A 23,799-nucleotide genomic window follows, 5' to 3' on the forward strand; every position below is an offset into this window, starting at 1 on the left:
GTCGGGTTTGCGTTACACAGAAATACATCCTACAACTGGAATTTTAAAAAAAAAGTGTATTTTATTTATGTTCTGATTGAATCCAATTGGTAACATACAGCTGTATAAAAGGATCTCCCTTACAGTAAATATAGAATTATTACCACGCCCAGCCCTCAACCCTTTCAAAACGTAACAGTATGCAGGCAATAAACTGACATTTACTATTTACAAACCTTGTTACAGGAAGAACGCAGCCCTTTACATAACCATTTGTAAAAAAACATTGAGAAGCACGGTTTTAATTCTGTTTCTATACAAAAAGGCATGTCCATATCATCACAAAATGCACACAAGAAAGTCTCGTGCCCATTAGCCCAGCATACTGCATGTTTCCCATCTGGTAGGGACAAAGGTGTTCCACAGTCTGAAAAAGGTGGATTAGATTAGGGAATCAACAATTGTTATTTTGAAGTCACATGAAACTCAACCGGTCATATTGTTCTCCATATTGTCAGTCGAAAACTGAGCCACCTGTGCTGAAGCAGGGATATCCTGAAAACCTGACCTGTTGGTGGCTCTTGAGGACTGGAGTTGGCCACCCCCTATCCCAACTCATAACAAGTGCTCACACTTTCCATGCTAAGAGAGTTAAACAGAAAAGCACATCATCGAAGCTTAAAATGATAGAATGTTTTCAATGCTGCTCTATGAGACTCATAGTATGACAAAGGCAGAGTGCCACTTCCCAAGGTGTGCCACAGGTTGCTTAACTTCAGTATTACCTTTGAGTAATCATGCACATGTATTTGTAACAGTGATTCCCCCCAACTTCAGCAACACATGTAACTGATTTCCGAAACATACTTGTACAGTACATCTTTTCATACACTTTGCATTTTCATGTCAAAGACTTGCCATTTTTGAGTTAAAAGTGAGAAGGCCTGTTATCAGCACAGTCTTTTTTAATTCACTTTTTTGAATGTTGTTTTCTCGTTCTCGCTGATTTAGAATGAATGTAGATGTTTTCACATTAAAGTAGTTTCGGGGATATGCTGGCATGCTAGAAGAGTCACGGATTTTTAATGAGTGACCAAGTCTTCTAACTTTTTGAAGACCAACATCAGGCCCAGTAAGACGATCCAATTTGAAGAAGTTTCCACTGCACCGCCACACCTTCCGGCTCACAAAGAATTGAACATCCCCTCATGCAGAGCTCTATTATCAAACATAGTCCTTGTGCTCACACAGAGGGCAGTTAGACCAAAGTTACATCGGGAGTATACCATACCAGCCAAGTCCAGCCATGTGTCTGAGATGGGGTCATATTTCTGTACAGTATTCAGATATGATGACCCCGAGTGACCTCCAACCACATAGAGGTAGTTATCGATGACGGCTGCACCAACTCCTATTAAGGGGGAAAAGCAAGACAATGAGACTTGTATTGCATTATCCTCACCAACGTGTATGCAATGTCCATGTAACTAAAGCAAAGAATGATGTGAAATATGACTAGTGACATGAACATGCTCAGATTCAGTCTATAAAAAAAGCAATATTGCTCGTTTGCCACCTTAAGACTGAAAGGCTTGTTTTCTTTTTCATTTCATTAGTGCCCCAGCATAAAGCACATGGCCTGCTCATCATACAAGCTGATATTCCCTCAGCAGTTGTCTGTGTTAGAGTTTAAACACATGGAGATGTGGCCATGGCAGTCATGCAATTATTCTGCAGTTGGACATGATGGTGACAGTGTTGAGGTCAGCAGAAAGTCCAGAGGTGTAGTTAAAATTAAAAATGACATGTATAGAAAGCTGGTGACCTTAAAATCAGCGTATCAGATATTTAGGGAAAAATGTAAATACAGTATTGATATTTCACCTTGGGAAGGATAGTCAACTGGATATGAAACCCTTTATCATTTTTTTTTACTTTATCCGTTAATATTTATTAATCTCCACATTGCTATTTTTCTTTTGCATTGGTTGGAACTTATTTTTAATTAAAACATATACCGTAATCAAATTCCAAACACATAAGTGGCATTGTGCCGACAGCCAAATCAATAGTTATTTTCCTCTCTCTCCAAGTAAAAAATATATCAGGAGGATCCAAACTCCAGCCCCCAAAGGCCCGTGCACAGTTCAGGTTAAGGATATCATCATTAGCACAGGGGGCCCAATTATTTTGACTGAACCACATGTGCACAAGCAGGGGTATATGTAAAACCTGCACTGTTAGTGGTCCTTGATAACTGGAGTTCGGATCTAGATGATACATAATTTGGAATGACCTATGACATTTAAACATTCAAACCTTGTCTCGACTTTAAATAGTTATCCTCATCATGTCACAGCTTAACATCTGTTTTGTTAGATCTTACCTGTTCTGGGCTCCTTCATAGGTCTACAAACAGTCCACTGATTTTGATGAGGGTCATATCTTTCAATGCTTGATAAGTGAGATTCTCCATTGTGCCCACCTACTACAAAGATAAAGCCCAGCATAACGCTGACACCAAAATGAATTTTTTTATCAGCCATTGAAGCAACCATCTCCCAGGAGTCTTTACTAGGATCGTATCTCTCCACACTAGAAAGAGAGAGAAGAATGTAGTTTGATTGTGTTCCAAATAGAGATCTGCTTGTATTTACTGCTGAATGGAGACTTTAAATCGTAAGAGGAAATGCATATTTATCTCCTGAAATCTCCCCTCTATCTGCTTTACATCTTGATGTCTAGCTCCAGCAGGGGTGGCCAACTCTGGTCAGACTGAGCCACCGATTGTTCCACCTGCGCTGACGCAGGGATATCCTTAAGCCTGACCTGCTGGTGGCCCTTGAAGACTGGAATTTGCCACTCCTGAGCTACAGTATATACCGACTGTCCCACACCTCTGGAATGCCCTTCCCCTCAATATCAGACTAGCGCCATCTCTATCCACCTTTAAGACCCACCTCAAAACACACCTGCTTAAGGAAGCATATGGGTAGCTCCATGGCTAATGACACCTCATACATAAACCTTGTCCCCTTGCAGACGCACTTACCAGAACGTCGTCCTACTGTCTCTGTACGTTCTTCCTACCAACCAATTAAATTGTAAGCTTTTCGGAGCAGGGACTCCTTTTCCTAAATGGTACTTTTGTCTGAAGCACTTCTCCCCTTTGTGTGTTATTTATATGATTGTCACGGGTATTACTGCTGTAAAGTGCTATGTACATTAATGGTGCTATATAAATAAAGACATGCATACATACATGCATGCATACATACGCTAGCTAAGAGACAGCAGAAGTTACTTATTGGGATGAGAAGTTCACATAAAATAAGATTTTAATATTTGCCGTCATTCCTAACTTCTAATCTATTCTGAGACTTTAATTTGAATTACATGCTCTAACTACATCCAGATTATGTAACATTCTCTCCTTGAATAGACCCAGGTCTTCTCTCAGTGTAAAGTTTCTGATATTCCTGAATGCAGCTCTTCATTTGCACAGATCATTTTACCATGACCTCATATTTATAGTGCCTTCTGGATTCTGAGTCTCTGGACTTTAATCCTGATGTGGATTAAAATGTTCAAAGCTTTACACTGTTCACATCTGACAAATCATAACACCGCAGAGCATTATATCTCTGAACACTTGCAAGAGATACAACGTACCTGTTCATATGAGCTGGGCCATAGCCACCAATGGCATATATCATGCCATCCAACACAGCACCAGCAAAGCAACTTCTTGTTTTAATCATTGGGGTCACTGGTTGCCATTCCTTAACCCTCGGAATATACTTTTCCACTGACTGTAAACATGATTGTCCGTCATACCCTCCTAACGCATACAGTTCACCTGCTAAAACAACTGCTCCAAGAGTACTCCGGCACTCATTCATTCTTTGAACCGATGTCCATGTGTTTGTGACCGGGTCCCAGCTTTCCACAGAATTCTCGTGTTTTCTGTAGTTGATGCCCTGTCGAATGTGAGTTGCAATCCCTCCGACGACGAACACTTTCTGGTCCAGGCTGCACAGTCCAAATTCATAACGAGTGGAGCCAAGTGGGGCCAGCCCTATCCAGGAATCATCCTGAGGAAAGTACATCTCCATACTGAAAGCAACAAGAGTATACTTCAAAGTAGGTCACAACTAACAAGCAGAACAGAAACACACACACACACACACACACGGTAATTCTGGTTCAAATTCATACACATTACATTAAGAAAATATGTCATTTTAATTCTTCTAATTTTTATTTTCTTTACTTCCGTTGTGTTTCTAGGCAAAGCCAGTTGCTGCATTTTGGTGCCAATTTCTGACTCCACATGGGTGGAGGCATTTATGGTACACTGTGGTTAAATCTTGATAAAGGTCCATGTGAGAACCAAAACATTGATCGTAGTCAACATTGGTTTCTTTAGGCCCACAGGAGTGCTTGCTGTCTTTCTTATGCGAGATATCATAATCCAGTTATAATTTCAAGAGAATTCATGTGTTACTTGACTACTCTTTATGGCGGGAAAAAAAATTCACATACATCCAAGGTTAGACGTTCTATGGATGATTTTCTGGGGTCTTGCAGTTTGCCCAGGTTAAACAATGATTCATGAGTCTTTAAAAATCAGAAATCAAGAGGTAGCATTTTCCATTATCGGTTTGAAGATTTGTCGTTTGGCCTGGAATCATATTACTAGACTATATTATAAAGAAAGTCTCCCCTACTTTGAACCTCCATCTAATAGATCTCTTTAATGGTATTTAAGACAGAGAAGAATCCACCTAACTGCATTCAAGACCAATCTCCCTCAAATACAGTATCTTAAAAAGGTGGGGACTAAACTGACTAGTCCCTTTGATCTGCTATATGAAGCAATTTATGCTCCGTTATTAAAAGCTCTGGAAAACACCACCCCTCCCGCCTGCCCCCCCCCCCCCAAAAAACATAGGAAATATATAATCTCTACCGATCTTTCGGTTTCTGTAAGTCCTCTATGGCGGCCATAACATCTGTGATACAACTCCAAGCTGGGGTAGGACAAGATTTCTAATGCAAGTATTAAGGAGTGTAGCCTCATCCCTGGTCGGTTATCTAAACTCATAAAGAGGCTAAAATGAACAAATAGAGAAAAAATAAGGGAGGGAAGTAGGCTGCCATAGAGGACTTTAAGAAACCGAAATACAGGTAGGTATATTTCCTATTTTCTATGGCTTCATCTATGGCAGCATTAACATCTGGGATGTTCCAAAGCAGTTAAATAGTGGGTACATCCTAAATAGCTTCCGGAATTACAGCTCGTAAAACCTTCCTTCCTAATTTCGCACCAGCCGAGATATAACCCAAAAAGAAGTGTCTGCAATATCCTGATTCATAGCGAAGCGGGATACCACCTTAGTATGAAAGTGAGGAAATGTCACAATTTTATCCTGATGAATTTGGAAATACGGTTCTCTGCATGATAATGCTTGCAATTCTGCAACTCTGCATGCTGTAATGATTGCTGTGAGAAATACAGACTTGATGGCGAGTTTTAATGGATAGGTAACTTGGAGGTTCAAAAGCTGTTGAAGTGAAGACCAGACTCCTAACTTTTTTCCCTGCGCCCCCCTGCCGGCGGTCCCCTCACCTCCGCGCCCCGCTCCGGCGTCATGACGTCTGACCTCAAATGACGCCGCATTGCCATGGCGACACGTGAGAGAAGCCGGCGGAGCCAAGGTAAGTTGGTGTACAGAGGCCCTGCAGCTCCCCCTGCACTTAATTTAAGTGCCTTCGGGAAGTGCGCTGGGCCTCTGTAAACCCCACGCCCCCCGCAGTCAGTCTTGCGCCCCAGCCCCACCAGTTTGCGCACCGCTGGTCTAGATAAGACATGACAGATATTCCAGTTTGTCAAAGTTTTGCTGCCGTCACTGCCATCACTTTTGTGAGTATCCGAGGTGCTGTTGCCAACGGCAAGGCCTTGAACTGGAAGTGCCTGCCTTCTACACTAAAGCGGAGGAATTTGTGATAAGCCTGGTGAATCAGAATATTGATATCTGCATCTCAGAGCAATGCCAAGTAAAATGCCTTTTACTGTTGACATGAACGCCCATAAGGACTCCACTTTGAAGTGTCGAATCCTTATGAAAAAATGTTTGACCCCTCTTTAGTTTATTACTGGAATCAACCTGATTTTAGGAACCAAAAACAGTAGAGTAAAAGCCCTGACAGCGTTGATCTTGCGGTACCGGTTGAAAGGCGGAGTTGAGCCAGAGATCCTGAACAGCAGCCTACCTTAATTCGACCGCTTTGCTCAGGTCTCATGGTGGGCAAGACTCCCTGAAGAGCCTGCCTGGACTTTACAAATTCTAGGGCATAACTATGCTCTATGATCTGAAGGATCTAGGAATCCTCCGTAGTATGTACCCGACGGTCGAGAAACTTTGCCAGTCTAACCCCAACATCCATATGCTTCCCCACTGGGGTCGATAAACCTTCAGAAGCTCTGCTTCTTCAGCCCGCTTTATCTGGGCTAAAGTTAAGTTGGTACTGCTCATAGTTTCTGCTGAAAGGTCTACCTGGTCTCAAGGCTGTGGCCTCCTGAAAACTACATCTTGGTGGTCTCAAAAAGGATGATGTTCTTGACTTTTTTTGCTGTGTCAGGAATTAACCCTTGGTGCTAGAGAGCCTGGTAAGGATGCCAGTCAAAGCTTCTCCAAAAAGATAACCGTTATAAGGCAGGGATAAGAACTTCAGTTTGGAAGATATGTCTGCTGCCCAAGGTTTCAATCACAGTGCCCTCCTGGCAGCTACTGCATATGCTGAGGATCTTGCTGTGAGCTGGGTGACATCCATGGATCTGTGTCACAAAAAATCAAATGGAGTTTGAGGTGCAAATTTTTTTGCAACTAAATCTCTGTCTGGAAGTCTGTGATTTAATGCCTTCTAAATTAGAGACCCAGTCTCACCGATCTCTATATACGGACCATGGCAGTCACTGGTTTCAAAGTCGTTCCTAGAGTGGTGTATTGCTTCCGCAACACACCCTCAACAAGTAGCTCCATTGTTGTTGTTTTTTAACAGTAGAACCATCTTCTAAGGGGATGGTCATGTGCCTTGCTGTGTAATTGCCACGTCCACTTTAGGAGGATGACTCCACGTCTTGCAGTCTTCTTCCTGGAATGTGTAAATATTAGTAGAGTGTCTTGTCACATTACCACATCCTACTAATTTCCATTCGGATTTGATAGTGCTTTGAATGGGGCTCAGAATCTGGAATAAACTAGCAGTTTTCCTGGGAGTTGATCCAAGATCCAGAGTTTCTCCTTAGGGTCTTCAATGTTTAATGCACTGTGCATATTCTAAACAATCTTTCAATTGAATCAACTTTAAAATGACATGGTCTTCTTGAAATCTGCTTAAAAGTAGCACACGCGAGGTACCTGAAAGATATACAGTACTAATGAAATATGCAAAGTATATCGAGTTGACAAGTCTAAAAAAGCTTGTGAGATACCAATGTTAGGCCCAACAGGATTAAAACCCACAACCTTTGCTATTCTGGGCGGCAGGTCTTGCAGGGTGTTGCAAACCAGCTGATTGAGATTAGTCTGGGATTCTAATTTTGCAAAGGATTTAATGCAGTCAAAATTATTTAAAGCTGAAGGAGCGTCTACCGAAATGTTTCTAAGGCTGGTCCATAGACACTGCAGCTGTGCGGAGGCCGAGGGAAAGCGGGTGCTTTCCCTGGCCTCAGTACACGCGCCGTCCGGGGGCGTGTCTATGGGCGGGCTAGTGACGTCACGGAGCTGGTTCGCCCTCATTGGGCGAACCGCTCACGTGACCACCATATCGCGCGACAAATCAGTTTTGACCGATTTCACGCGCATCGCGCGCCCCTCCCGCTTCCACGCGCACGCGCCCACTGTATAGACGCGATCACTGCCTTTAGGCAGTCTGATCGCTCAGAGTGCGGACGCGTCCGCGCTGTCTGCCCCTGTATGGACACAGCCTAACACAATCAGTGCACAGCCTTTTAGGATGAGAGGCTGGTAACTTGGCCTCACAGGTAGCACAATATTTTGATTTTGCAGCTGCTTTCTTTGGCTTAGTAGCCAGAGACTCCCCGCTGCTCAGATTTCCGGTCCCCTGAAGCAGAGGAGGCAGACACTTTAAGGGTAGAGATCCAAAATAGCGGCTTGGAAGAGCAGACTAAGCAAGGCAATGGTAGTGAGCTGAGTAAAGCGGTCAACAATGAGGTGGCAAGCAGGCTGCTAGAGTTGCTGGGAGTAGCCACTTGGAAAGCTATCGAGTTCTACAGGCAGATGCAGCTCATTCAATTTGCTAAGAAGTAAATCAATACTGTGCAAATAAACATACTACAACACCACCTTTTACATACCTGGCTGTCCTGCCTATGCGCTATCCAGGCTTCCAACATGACCGAAAGAGACATTAGCAGGCCCCGCAGAGTGGACGGTGGCCTCTCTGGGATGCCAGGACCACGTGGTGAAGGCTGTGTGAGAGGAATACTGCGTCCCAGACCAAACGGAGCAGCCCTGTGCGCCTGGCTCCTAATTCTTCTGCACAGCCAAAGGGTGCCATGAAATGGGTACTTAGCTGGTCCTTCCCCCATGAACAGCTTTAGAGCAGCCAGTTCAGGAGAAAAAACAGGCAAGCCTGAATCCACAATGCCAAATAAATGGAAAAAAAATACAAACTAAAAAAAATTAATGGGAAACTTATATAGGACAAGAATAACTGACCAGAGATGAGGCCACACCTGCTTTATACCTGCATTAGAACTCTTGCCCTACCCCAGCTATAAGGAGGAGTTATATCCCAGATTTTATGCCGTCCATTGAACAGGGGTGCACAAACTTCAAGTCGCGACCCCCTGCCTGCTCTCCAACCTGCTTGCGCCCCCCCTGCTCTACAGCATCTGACGTTGCATTGCCATTTGACGCTGTGTTGCGCGGGGCCTCTACAAGAGTGGCACTCCTCTTACAAATTTGTGCGCCCCCCAGTTTCCACACCCCTGCCATAGAGGATGCTGAACAAAAAGGATTTAGAAAGTTGGTCAAAATACAAACTGTCTTTGTTGTGCAGAATCTGCTCTGTTGAGACGAATTTCCTACCAAGGACGTTGTACCAGTTTTGAACATTACAAAAAAGTGCACTGTTGCAGGATTAAAAAAAAAAAATTTACATTTCACAAAAAAAGCCCAGAATTACTTACAGTCGCAATGCGCTACTGGGACAGTACTCAAAATGGATTTAGAAAAAAATATTTTATGCTTCTCTAACTTAACATTCATTTAAAAAAAAAAAAAAAAAAACCTTTACAATGTATGTTTTATAAAACCTTTTAAACAAGCTGCAGTATGACGGTCATACTGGGGTTGAAACGTACCTCTCCAGACACGCAAACAGTCCAGCTTTGCCTCCCACTGCACAGAGCACTTTAGGAGCACAACGAGGTTGCGTCTTTAGCACCGTCTGATGGGAGAGTCTGTGCTCAGGCATAAAATGGTATTTCAGGGTTTCATTTAACAAGTGTTTACATGTGTGGTCCTCGCGTATAAGATGATTTGCTTCATACAACCTAGTGACAAATTTGACACTTAGCAATGGCAGTCGGACACAGTGAAACAACGGTGCCAGATACTTCTGCCTCTCCTGCACATCGTACTTGATCCATGACTCTAGCGCATAAAAGACAGTCTCCTCAGTCACAACATTCAAACAGTCGTTGGAAACTATTTCGTGTAATTCAGAATTTGTCAGCTCAAAAAACTCTTCGGTCTGACAAACGCCTGCAAAGTTCTGGCAAATGTACTTGTTGGCGGCAAGGTATAGTTCATGGCAACCATAAGTCTCGGCGAAACGGGAAATCCCAATGCAGTTGCCTGGATCGAGTTGGCTTTCTAGGAACGCACAGCATTCCTTCAGCACTAGCTTGATCTGAAGGAGGTTTGCAGCTGGAAGAAGAGACTCCACTGTCTCTTGAGAGATGAAGACTGTTCCTGTATAGGCATATTCAATGATGGCCTGAAGGGCGGCTTCATCCACACACTGAAACTCCACCTGCGAGTTCTCTTTCTCTGAAAGGTTTCCGGTAAACATGGCTTTGAAGTAAGGGCTGACGCTCGCGAGCACCACTTTATGGGCGTGAATCTTAACATCGCCGACTCGGAGGACAATGTCGCAGAGCTCCTGGTGCTGGCGTAGGAGGTTCAGGCCCTGCAGAAGCTGTTCCGAGTGCAAATGGGTTAAGTTGGCAAGCATGTAGGATTGAGAGGACTGGTCCATCTGTGAAGAGCAAGAAAATAAGCTATTACTACTACAGGACACGCAAATCCTTGGGGGGGGGGGGGAATTATACGTTAGAAAAGAACATTTAAAAAATGTGCTAAACTTAAAAACACCAGGACCCCATATAAGATTTGTTTCATATATAGACAGAGATGGGCAATATACCAGTGCTATAAAAATAATGCGGTAATGAAAGAAAGCACGGCAAGCGTCAGAGATGCAACTGCTGCAGGTAGAGCCGTCTCTTACAGAGCTGTCAGACGCGCGGACAGAAGAGAGGCAGAAGGTGCCCGTGTCTATATGGGGCCTACCTGAAGAGAGTTAGGGAGGCAGTAGGGGAGCGCCTGGCAGCTCTGTGAGATACAACATGCAGCAGCAAGAAAGAAAACAGATGCTGTCCCTTGAAAACATAGCACAGCCACAAGGACCAGAGAATTATGCACTCCACCATCCTTTGTTTCCTCCTCCTGCGACTCTTTGCCCACCCTCATTACTCCCCTTAACGGCTTTAATAGACATTTTATTATTTAATTGGTTTTAGACTTTCTTGTGAGAAAACCAAACAAGTACAAATACACCCATGTTTAAGAAATTCTGCACACATACAAAAGAAAGATAATATAGAAAAAGAAATGGAGGAATACCCAGCACTCAAATGAGAAAAATAAAGTAAATGACATATGTTAAAGACATTTTACTGTGATATTGCCACAATATGACCGCAGAATATGTATAGATAATCGCAACGGTCAGCAATATATGTACAACTGTGAGTAACCGCAAATTGAGTGGGAGAACACAGGGTGGGGGAAGGGAATGGAATAAGGAAGAGACAAGGGAAAGGGGGGATGGATCAAGACATAAGGGGGGCAACGTTTCGGGGCGGGATGCCCCTTCTTCTGGCCCTTTCCCCAAGATCAGTGATCAAGGGTACTTCCCTTAAGTCCTATATGGACGGTAACTCCCAACACAATGAACAACTAAAAACAAAATACTCAATATGACAACCTATAAAATAATCTAGCGTTCCAAGAGTGGTCACTAGTAAATGTATGACCAAACAAGGCTAGTGGCAATTAGACCAAACAACTGAAGAGTATATCTCAAGGATAACCGTTAATTAGCAGAGATAATCTCAAGCAACAATGCTATATAAGCCAACAATGAAGGAGTTAATAACAAAACGACAGTTTTATTAACCCCTGCATTACTGCCCTTTGAGCCTCAGTGCTGGTTATATCGTATGCCTATCTGACACTGATCCTATGATATTATTGGCTTGCTTAGCCTGTAGCAGTTTTGTTATTAACCCCTACATTACTGTCTTATATAGCATTGTTGCTTGAGATTCTTTGCTAATTACCGGTTATCCTTGAGATATACTCTACCGTTGGTTGGTCTAATTGCCACTATCCTCGCTTGGGCATACATTTACTAGTGACCACTAGTTATTATTATGACACAAGCCTGCCATACCTGCCACAAGGCTGTCATGCCATAGGCCGTGCTTATAGTGCCGTCGGCGACACGACGGGTGACGTCACCGTCGCCACCGGCAAAAGTTATATTTCGCCGGGCGGCGGACGCACTGGTTTCCGTCCATTTGATTGGTTCAAAGGCCGTCACGTGAGGCGACAGCCTTGAAAAATCAAATTTTGCTGGCTATCAGTTTTCGCGACGGCGCTCCGTCGCATTGTCACCGTTACGCTTACTATAAGCGCACGTGGCGGCAATGCATTTGTTTTCAGGCGACGTCGAGTCGCCAGCACTATAAGCGCGGCCATAAGCATGATCTTGAGGTCCCTGTGGCACATCAGTTCTCACAAACAGGACACAATGCGAGCCAACTGAGGTATCAGGTGATCGATGGGGTCACCAAAAGCCGCCGTGGTGGTAACATTAATAGGCTCCTTATGCAAAAGGAGTCCAAATGGATAAGGCGTCTTGACACGATGATCCCGGAGGGGATTAACAAGGAACTGGACCTTAGCTGCTTTCTGATTTGAATTGGACCCAGCTAGTGGTTCAGCAAACCTTGTACCCTTATCAAAATAGGCTGAATAGAGAGGTGACCAAACCTCTCACCAGGAGTATTCCTAAATTATAGGTATATGTAAGATTGCAATGTGCATAGGGGAATAAATGTATATATTAACAAGGTTGATCCAAGAAGGATCAGAAAGAGACTCCAAAAGTTGCACTCGTGCCAGTGTATATATTGTATGAAATAGAAATTCAAAATATCCCTGAGATGTAATATCTCAGAGGCAAGTCTATTGACCAATGAATCCATTAGTGAATAGACTTGCCTCTATGAGATATTACATCTCAGGGATATTTTGAATCCCTATTTCATACAATATATACACTGGCACGAGTGCAACTTTTGGAGTCTCTTTCTGATCCTTCTTGGATCAACCTTGTTAATCCTTATCGAAATACGCTCATGGTATAGTCATTTGATGCCTATCTTGACTAGTATAGTTTTACTGACATCTTTTTTACGCTCTATCCACAGACCGTTCTGCCTCCTAAATTGTCCCATTGCCCTATACAGAAGAAATATGTGCCCAACCATCTGTCCACATACCTTGATTGTTCCGTTTCCGTCCTCGCCTTCCTTGTGATCCATCCTTGAATACATTGGTCTCATCCTACCTCTCTCTGCCCTATCTGTTCTATATGCACATAAAGGCAACATATCTTTACCGGATTATCTTATGCTTGTTCTCCACTGAGCTGTTCACTATTCTTTATTGTACAATTTATAATCCACTATGGGGCTATACCATACTAATGTACCAAGATGCCTTGAGATCATCCATCTATATATCTTATAAGTTTCTGCACCTTAGCCTCCTAGTTGGGTATCTCTGGGTCCATCATATCTGTTTACACAGTATTTGTTCACTAATGCCGTCTCCCTGTGTGTTTCTATTTCTTACATCCCTGCATTGCTGCCGTGACATACTGAGAGCTCTGCCGAACAGAATCGGTTCCTGTTCTTGTATTCCCGACATGGAGCCTGACGGGAATTTCCCTGCTTGGGCAGTTTGCAAAGCCCGGTCCACGTGACTTACCACGGCATCCCTGGTTGCCTTGGCATCACATTTATCACATTCAATTGCAATGTGGGTATCTTGCTCCTATTGGCTGGTTTCAGCTAATGACATCACAACAGGGAGCCAATTAGCAACCAGAGGTTGCCATGAGGACACTTCAACTATCAACAGCCTCATTTCCTGCCTGGTTTGCAAGGGCACCCCTCCCCCCCCCCCATGACTACCATGGACCCATCAGTATGCTCCTCGGCAGGATCCACGCCCATGTGACATCACAAAGTTCTGGTATTTAGATTCAGTTAATCAGCTGCACTAGGAGGTGACCTGCAGAGTATCCAGTGCTGCTTCCTGAGACAATTCTTCTACTGGGTGCACGTAATCCCTTTGAGCCTCTCAGTGCTGGTTATACCTTATGCCTATCTGACTCTAATTCTATGATATTATTGGCTTCCATAGCCTGTAGCAGTTTTGTTAATTAACCCCTTCATTGTTGGCTTATATAGCATTGTTGCTTGAGGTTCTCTGCTAATTACCGGTTATCCTTGAGAGATGCTCTACAGTTGGTTGGTCTAATTGCCACTAGCCTCGTTTGGGCATACATTTACTAGTGACCACTCTTGGATCCCTAGATTATCTTATAGGTTGTCATATTGTGTATTTTGTTTTTAGTTGTTCAGTGTGGTGGGAGATACCGTCCATATCGGACTTAAAGGAAGTACCCTTGAAAACAAATCTTGGGGAACGGGCCAGAAGGGGGCATCCCACCCCGAAATGTTGCCCCCCTTATGTCTTGATCCCTCCCCCTTTTCCCTTGTCTTTTCCTTATTCCTTTCCCCATCCAGTGTTCTCCCACTCCATTTGCGGTTACTCACTGTTGTACGTATATTGCTGACCTTTGCGATTATCTAAACATATTGTGTGGTCATATTGTGGCAATATCACAGTAAAATCTCTTTATAACATATTTCTCATTTACATTATTTTTCTGATTTGAGTGCTGGGTACAACCCCCCATTTCTTGTTCTATATTGTCCTTTGGGAGGGAATAGGGTCCCTCCAGGTTCCCGTGCACCAGTCTTATTTACTCCCCTATATTCTTAGAGTGCTGTTTAAACCATATACTTTCTATACAAAAGAAAGACATTTTACATTGAAAAACATTAAAAAGTACACTGAAGCAAATAACCAAGATGAACACGTATGTGGAGGCTGATGTAGTCTCTCTTTACCAGCTACATTAGACCATGAGGTAGACCAGGAGTGACCAACTCCAGTCCACAAGGGCCACCAACAGGTTTTAAGGATATCCCTGCTTCAGCATAGGTGGCTCAGTCAACGACCAAATTCAATGTCAACGACTGAGCCACCTGTGCTGAAGCAGGGATATCCTTAAAACCTGGCCTGTTGGTGGCCTTTGAGAACTGGAGTCGGCCACCGCTGAGCTAGACTTAAAAATATCAAAAAGCAGAACAAGTATGGCAGGAAAAGTGAATGTACATGTTAGTAGCACATCTAAAAGACGGATTCCAGATGTGTATAATATAAAGCACATACTACTGTACTACAGCAGAAGAGCTGCAACAACTTGGGCAAAATTTTATAAAATCGTCAAATAACTTCACATGCTTCTGTTATTAGGCGAGATAGTGGGAACCGTATACGAGCATACAAAATGGTGTACAAATGCAGTAATAATGCTGCTTGACTAAAGATAAATAAATAACATCCACAAGTATAAACCACATTAGATATATACAACATGTCTATACGATCACGAATGATAGAAAAATGCACCAAAAATATATACACAAGTACAAATACAGATACTTATCAACCCATGCAGGATACGAGTGAGTATCAAATATGCTGAAAATTCATATATAAAAGGGCAAAACAAAAAAAAGGTGAATGGAGGGAGGAGCTTAAACAGGAGGAAAAAAAAGTTTAAATAAAGGGGGACAACGTTTTTGGCGAGGGACTCCCTTCTTCAGGCCTGTTCCCACAAGTAAAGTACACATGCTACTTCCAGTCTCATCTCAAGGAAATGCTTCCAGCAATGAACACCAAATGAAAGGCAAGAAAATACAGAAACCCTCTGTGGATTGAAAAATCAGGAAAAAAAATCATTAGTATTTGAGAATTGTGATAACCACCATAAAATATAGATACAACTGGATTTACCACAACCAACAGATATAAATTAAACATGGATACTAAATACTGTATGTGGAACAACAAATGCAAAAAGAGTGTGTTAACACAACGATCCAATACACAGGGAAGGGAGAGGAACACAAAATACAGTATTAATAATTATTGTTTGTTCTTGTATAGCGCTGCTAGTATTACGTAGCGCTTTACAGAGACATTTTGCAGACAATCCCTGCCCCGCCGAGCTTACAATCTATGTTTTTGGTTCCTGAGGCACAAGGAGTTAAAGTGACTTGCTCAAGGTCACAAGGAGCCGACACCGGGAATTGAACCAGGTTCCCCTCAAACTCTGTGCCAGTCAGTGTCTGTACTCACTGAGCCGCTCCTCCCAATACAGTCAAAAATCACTCCAAAAATACAAGGCATAATCAAATTCCCATTACATGCCTAGGGTTGATAACGTACCCAAAGCTCGTGTTTCAGTAGTGTCTGTCGTCCCCTCTCCTATACCCGATCGACAAACTGAAAAATCAGCCGATTTACATTATATAATGCCTCTTTAAAATGTCGTTCAACTGGGACTCTAGATGCTTTAGTATCTTTCATGATATTGCTAATGGCAAATTGGTATTCTCCCATCAGGTCTTAGTCCAACAGAACACATGTCACGGAGACATTTCAGTATATAAAGTACAAAATTAGAGTTGCATGTATAGAAATTCCTAATGGAAATCAGGTAGTGTGGACGGTATAGGGTGTTTTGATTACCGAATTACAATGGTTATGTACCATTTTATATTTTTATCAGACAAGAAAAGCTCTCAAGGAAGAAGTTGGTCTTACTACTTTGATAAATTTATTAAACAGATTCTTAGAACATCTGTATGAAGAGGGAATTTTAAAAAAAAAAAGCAGTTTACTTGCAAGGATAAGCCAATGTCGGAGAATGCATGCCACCTGCCATTTTGATTTATGTGGAGACAAAGGCACCATTTGTTTTTCATCCCGTTTATAAATCTATGTGCTAATTGTGGTACACCCAGTTATTTTTACAATGCTCACCCTTTAAGTGCACACAGATACCCAGCAAGCTCTAAGAAACCCCCCAAATTACCACATAATATATACATGTATATAATTGTCAATTGGAGTGCTACTGGGCGAGGTTAAATGTATACAACAAAAAAATTAGTCCAGAGCTACATCCAATATGACAAAAATATACAGTGAAATACCTACAGCTCAACCCCCTTATAACGCTGTGCTTGGGGTCCAAAGAATCACATCGCGCTATAAGTGGATCCCGTTAGAAATAATGTATAATTGTATGCATTGTACAATAAAGTATTTAAGATACCAAAAATCGTGTTGTAACGTATTCATAAATACAAAAATTGGGAGCCACACTTGCATCGCGTTATAAGCGGATTCGCGTTATTGAGCTATATATATATCACTTGAAGGGTCATTTAGTTAAACCCTTTGGTCAAAACATTTTAACCCTGCAAGCCACTTCAATGGATGACCATTAGCAGGTCCTAGCACTAACTGATTACACTTCTTATTTATCTCTATACTGTACTTGGAGGAAGAATGATCACATTGGATGTGTCCCAACCAGCTGCATTAAAAAAAAGAACTGGTTACTTGGAAAGTGGGGAGGGGTTCATGCCTGGTCACATGATCTTCCCCACAGAACTTTGCATCTTTGGTCCTCTTCTGCTGCATTGTCATTTAATGAACCCCCGAGCAGAATCTTCACTGATTGATCGGCAACTTAACTAATTACTTGTGTGGATTGTACTAATGCACATTATAAAAAGGGGGGGGGGGGGGGAAAGAGAGAGAGAGAATTAAAATATTTAAAAAAAAATAAATAAAAATAAAAAAACACACACCACAGCTTGGACGGCTCCTTTAATGATGCTGACATTTCTATATCATTTAACTACCACATTTGTACACCATTTTGTATGCTTGAAAAGAGGCTTGGTGCAGCACGACACTGCATGTTCCATTTCACCTGATAAAAGCAGCATGTGAAGTTATCTGACCAACGATTTATTGAATTTTGCGCCACTGCTGCAACTCATGTCCCTCAGTATGTGCATCAGACAGACAGTCAGTCCAAATAATATGAAATTAATAGGCAGGGATATAGTTGTAAATGACTATTAGGCATGAAAAAAATAGGCCACTGTTCAGTCCCCTTATGGAACAGTGTTCCCTTAAACATGAACCTTTTTAATGGCCAAAGCACTCATGGCATCTGAAAAGAAAGTATCTACTTGAGATGAAGGTGTGTTATAATAAGGCACAGATTTCAGCAGTTTAAAGCTTGTGTTTATCAACATATACAGCGAACACTACTGTTATTCTATCAAAAAAAGGATTACATTCTGCAACACATTTACACATTTCTCCAGGCCTCCTAGAACTCTACTTTTGGATTCACAATTAAGTCAATTCATGTGCACCACCCACATAACAGGTTTTATTTTGTAGCAATCACACTAATTTACACCTCTGCAAATTCATTATGCACCGTCACTTTATTAGATGAAATACAGTTCACAACTCTCAAATATATAATAATGAAGCCCTGTCATCCATATGGAGATTGAAGTGGACACTACAAACCCTAATAATACAGCCCTCTATTAAAACAGCTAATTATCATAATGTTGCCAATTATTACATTCTACTTTTTTTCATCAAGCCTGCTTACTGTCAGCAGGAGGAATCTGAAGCAGTATTCATGCACACCTTGCAATGGCAAAAGAAATATAAAAGATGGGTAACTTGTGCAATAAACTGTGGCCTTTCTGTCAAACCGAGGCATAACAACAAGAGTTCAGAGCACTTCAGTAGGCATTTAATTAAATTAAAATGTATGCCAAGTGCTGTTGACTATTGGAGTACATTAGACATTTCAAATGCTGCTAGCAAGAGGTCATATCACTGAAAGGTGAGGCGGGTAAATAAGGCACCTGTTCATCCAAAGACTTGTCCAGCCTAACACTTATTCTAATGCCAATATGCCACCCTAACGCTTAACCAGCACTCGCTTGCTCAGATTCACTAAAGGGTCACGGATATGAGTCAAGGCGTACTAAAGCTTTGCATCCTTCAGTGAATATGGGCCTCCGAGTGACCATAATCTGGAAGAAATAAAAGGAGAGGGAGGTGGTTATAGAGCCTGCTGCCGGGAAAACAGACACCAGCTCATAGTGTGTAGTATGGTAAAATGTAAAAACAAAATAAACTAACGTTTTTGTTTATATGGACATCTTTTCCAAATCTAATTTTATTTTTTTAGACATTGCTAAATGAAATGTTAAAATCCCACTGGAAATGAGCATGCTGACGGGTATACAGACAGGCTATAGCTATACATTTTCAAATACACAAAGCTATAGTCAAGAACATTTGAGAAAGTAGCTACCACGAACTAATCTTTCAAGCTGTTACATGCCAATGTATTTAAAGAAGCATTTCATTACCAAATGTTACAAAAACTACTTTCGCAGTTCTTCCTAAAAACAAAAAAAATACCACGTGAGCACATTCACATCTCAGACAGGTCTGCAACCCTGCCCTTCCCCATTATCTCCAAGCATACAATGCAGCCAGGGATTCTGGGAAATGACATGCAGAAGAGCACAGTGTCACCCTTTGCTTCATATCCATTTTAACATGGAACCCCTATAAGCTTCTGCCTGGCGCATTACACAGCTTTTCAGCACCCTGGGGTTACAGACGTACGTAGTCCGTAAAACCTACACAGACCGCTTTCTCACCTTTTGGATCTTAGTTTGAGGCTGGTTATACTAGCTTTGCAATGTAAAATTTGGATCGGTTTCAACCACACATTATAGTAGTTAAGGTGGGCAAAATAAGTGACAAAAACCCTCCAACGTACAGCAAATAAAAATATAACTTGTGAGCACGTTCACGTCTCAGACAGGTCTGCAACCCTGCCCTTCCCCATTATCTCTTAGCATGCAGTACTTCCTAAAAGCAGAAATATTTTTCACTTAACATGAAACCTTTTTTTATTGTTCAATAAGTTACCATTTGGCATGGCAAAAAGACATCCATGAATATGATCCTTAGAAACCGAAAGTGGGGACAAAAAAAAAAGCTACAAGTCAATCTCTCTTCTCCCAATACTATCCAAATTCATGGGAAAATGTGTCCACTCCCAATTAAGGAATTACTATACCAAGACACATTTCCTTAGCCAACTCCAACCTGGCTTTTGCTTAAAACACTCCAAGGTAACTACCCTCCTAAAAGTTTGCAATGAGATCCAGTGCAGAATGGAACTGGGACAACATTCCTAGATTTTGCAAAGGCTTTTAATACTATTGATCACATTATCTGGTTAAACAAGCTCCAGTGCTTGGGAGTAAGGAAACCAGCTTTAAACTGGTTTGACTCTTAGGAGTTAGATCCCAACATGTTCATCTTATTGGCTCTAACTCCAACCACTTGGATGTCACCTGTGGTGTGCCGTAAGGCTCTGTTCTCTACTCTTTTCAGTCTTCATTAATGATCTACCTACCGCTTGTATGGAAGTTTCAATGCACATGTATGCGGATGACAATCTTATAGACAACAGCCCTAGACTCTGACCTTGGACACATTTCAATCTGATTCTTCGAGACTTGAAAACTGGATTTCTCACGACAAACTGTTTTTTAAACACTGACAAGACTAACAATGGTAATTGGGACCAGCGCAAAATTTCTAAAGCTACCAATAAAATAGATACAGATCAGAACCAATTCTAGCCCGTCACTAGTTTTAAATACCTGGACATATGGTTTGACTCCTATTTAACATTTGGATTGCATATTGATACCTTGACATCTAAAACCTATGCCAAACTAGGTGTACTTTATAGGAACAAATCCTCCCTAAGCTAGCTGATCAGAAAGCACCTAGCACAGCATATGGTAATGCCAATTTTAGACTATGGGGACATAGTATATGGAACAGCACCCCAAACTAGACATTTACAACTCAATATGCCGCTTTATCCTCCAATGTAACTACAACACACATCTCTGCGAAATGCTCAAAGAACAAGATTGGCCATCACTCGAGTCTAGGCACAAAGTTTATTTTTCCTGTCTTGCCTTCAAATACTTTCTGGGCAAATACTCTCTGGGCAAGATACTCCCGTATCTGAGCAAGCTCCTCACCCATACCACACGCAGCACTTGTCAACTGAGATCTGACTCCAAAAGACGGTTCAAAGGCTCAAAGTATTCTGCCGCTTCTCTTACCTCACACCTCAAACAATCTACCAAAGACTCTCAAAACCGCCACCAATCTAAGTTCTTTCAAAACTAAAGCAGTCTCACATTCCTCTCTCCCCCCCCCCCCCGATTCATTTTATGCTCTATTTTCACATTGTTCATTTGATTAATTTGTTTGCATAGCAATATTTTTGCGCTTTTCTTTTATTCACAATTGTCTCACATGTTAATCTGGTCTGTTACCGTTACACACGCCCATAACATCTTTAACTGTTCATGCAACGTCTTTAAATATGTATAATCCTATTCATTTAATGTAACCATGTATTGTTATCATAACTGTGGCCAGGACATGCAGGAAAACGAGCAGTAACTCAATGTATTACTGCCTGGTAAAACATTTTATAAATAGATGCTACTGTAGAGTGATGGTCAGGCAAGAAGAGAGGGCTCGTGAAAAGAAATGTTTAGGTTAAGTCCATGATAAAGTGAATATAATGCGGGGAGTGAGTAGTAATATGCTATAATCAGCAAGTCTAAAATACGTGTATAATGCTGGAAGGGAATGAGTACCAACATGCTGTGATTCACATAATGCTGGGGGTGAGTACTAACATGCTGTAATTCACATAATGCTGGGGGTGAGTACGAACATGCTGTAATTCACATAATGCTGGGGGTGAGTACGAACAAGCTGTCATTCATATCATGCTGGGGTGAGAACTAACATGCTGTAACTGTGTAACACACAATGCTGGGGGCAGGTGAGTACTAACATGCTGTAATACACACAATGCTGGGGGGGAGGTGAGTGAGTACTAACATGCTGTAATACACACATGTATAATGCTGGAAGGGAATGAGTACCAACATGCTGTGATTCACATAATGCTGGGGGTGAGTACTAACATGCTGTAATTCACATAATGCTGGGGGTGAGAACTAACATGCTGTGATTCACATAATGCTGGGGGTGAGTACTAACATGCTGTAATTCACATAATGCTGGGGGTGAGAACTAACATGCTGTGATTCACATAATGCTGGGGGTGAGTACTAACATGCTGTAATTCACATAATGCTGGGGGTGAGAACTAACATGCTGTGATTCACATAATGCTGGGGGTGAGTACTAACATGCTGTAATTCACATAATGCTGGGGGTGAGAACTAACATGCTGTGATTCACATAATGCTGGGGGTGAGTACTAACATGCTGTAATTCACATAATGCTGGGGGTGAGAACTAACATGCTGTAAATCATATAATGCTGGAAGTGAGCGAGTACGAACAAGCTGTCATTCATATCATGCTGGGGGTGAGTACTAACATGCTGTAACTGTGTAACACACAATGCTGGGGGGAGGTGAGTGCTAACATGCTGTAATTCACATAATGCTGGGGGGGAGGTGAGTGCTAACATGCTGTAATTCACATAATGCTGGGGGTGAGTACTAACATGCTGTAATTCACATAATGCTGGGGGTGAGTACTAACATGCTGTAATTCACACAATGCTGGGGGTGAGTAGCAACATGCTGTAATTCACACAATGCTGGGGGTGAGTAGCAACATGCTGTAATTCATACAATGCTGGGGGTGAGGGACGTTACCTGGGTCACTCGGAAACAGCGGAACCGAGACACGTCACGGCCTCCCTCTCCTGTCAGTCACCAACACAGCGCGGTGCGTAACGTCCGGCCTCCAGTCAGTCGCCAAGAGTGCAGTGCGGTGCGTCATTTCCGGCTGCTGTACCGGGGCCTCGGGGGGGGGGGGGGGTGTTTGAAGCAAACAAATAGGTACTGGGGGGAGAGCTCTGCTAATAACATGAGGCAGGGGCGGGGTTACTGCCAAATAATCACAGCAGAAAATACTTATTCATGTTAAATTAGTATTCCAGCATGCCTAAGTTACATACAAATACTTGTACTCTTAATATCTTGGCCCTGGCTCATTCCAGGAGTTATGCACCGAGATAGACTGAGACTACAACTCCCAGCATGCTTTGCGCGGCAGCGTGCGCCTGATTCCTTGCGGCTGGAGGAGGGCGGGGCCGGGCTGTTACCATGGTAGCGGTGGCTTCCCCGGGCTGAGGTGCAGTTACTGTAGCGCGGGAGCGTTACTGCGGGGTTTCCCATAAACAGCGCACTGCGCATGCGTTATAATCACATCACGTGACACTGATTAATGTCCACTAATGTCACCTTATTCTATAATGCCACTAATAATAAATCTGTGGCACGCTGCCTGGGGGTCACACTCGACTCCTCTCTCACATTCGCCCCTCACATTCAAAACATGTCGCTTTTTCCTCCGCAATATAACAAATATATGCCCTTTCCTCTGTTGCTCGACTGCTAAAACTCTGACTCAGGCCCTCATTCTCTCCCGTCTTGATTACTGTAACCTCCTGCTGTCCGGCCTGCCTGCCTCTCACCTGTCTCCCCTACAATCTATCCTAAATGCTGCTGCCAGAATCACTCTATTTCCGAAATCTATCTCAGCGCCTCCCCTGCTGAAATCCCTCTCCTGGCTTCCGATCAAATCCCACATCTCACACTCAATTCTCCTCCTCACTTTTAAAGCTTTACACTCTTCTGCCCCTCCTTACATCTCAGCCCTAATTTCTCGTTATGCACCATCCAGACTGTTGCGTCTTCTCAAGGATGTCTTCTTTCTACCCCCTTTGTATCTAAAGCCCTCTCCCGCCTTAAACCTTTTTCACTGACTGCCCCACACCTCTGGAATGCCCTTCCCCTCAGTACCCGACTAGCACCCTCTCTATCCACCTTTAAGACCCACTTGCTTAAAGAAGCATATGAATAGCACTGTGGATATTCTGAACACATGATACATAAAGCTTGGTCCCCTGCAGACGCACTTACCAGAACTCCATCCTACTGTCTCTGTACGTTCTCCCTAACTACCAATTAGACTGTAAGCTCCTCGGGGCAGGGACTCCTCTTCCTTAATGTTACTTTTATGTCTGAATCACTTATTCCCATGACCTGTGATTTATATTATCTGTTAACTATTTGATTAC

At 42.5% G+C, this 23,799-nt stretch overlaps 1 protein-coding gene across 3 annotated transcripts; it reads right to left on the reverse strand.

Annotated features, from left to right (window-relative positions):
- Positions 1 to 40: 40 nt before the first annotated feature.
- LOC142502815 (kelch-like protein 28) lies at positions 41 to 22,507 on the reverse strand. 3 transcript variants are annotated; one of them, XM_075614348.1, is made up of 5 exons: positions 22,370 to 22,507; positions 9,374 to 10,272; positions 3,652 to 4,095; positions 2,366 to 2,574; positions 41 to 1,390 (listed from the first exon to the last, which is right to left on the reverse strand). In XM_075614348.1, the coding sequence occupies exons 2-5, from the start codon at positions 10,270 to 10,272 to the stop codon at positions 1,164 to 1,166; spliced, it is 1,779 nt and encodes a 592-aa protein (XP_075470463.1). In that variant the 5' UTR covers positions 22,370 to 22,507; the 3' UTR covers positions 41 to 1,163. The 3 variants fall into 3 exon arrangements, with proteins under 3 accessions (XP_075470463.1, XP_075470464.1, XP_075470462.1); XM_075614349.1 differs by lacking the exon at positions 22,370 to 22,507 and adding an exon at positions 13,126 to 13,385; XM_075614347.1 differs by lacking the exon at positions 22,370 to 22,507 and adding an exon at positions 12,866 to 13,098.
- Between the last annotated feature and the right edge of the window lie 1,292 nt (positions 22,508 to 23,799).

Source organism: Ascaphus truei, chromosome 9 (genome assembly GCF_040206685.1).
Source record: "Ascaphus truei isolate aAscTru1 chromosome 9, aAscTru1.hap1, whole genome shotgun sequence".
NCBI lineage: Eukaryota > Metazoa > Chordata > Amphibia > Anura > Ascaphidae > Ascaphus > Ascaphus truei.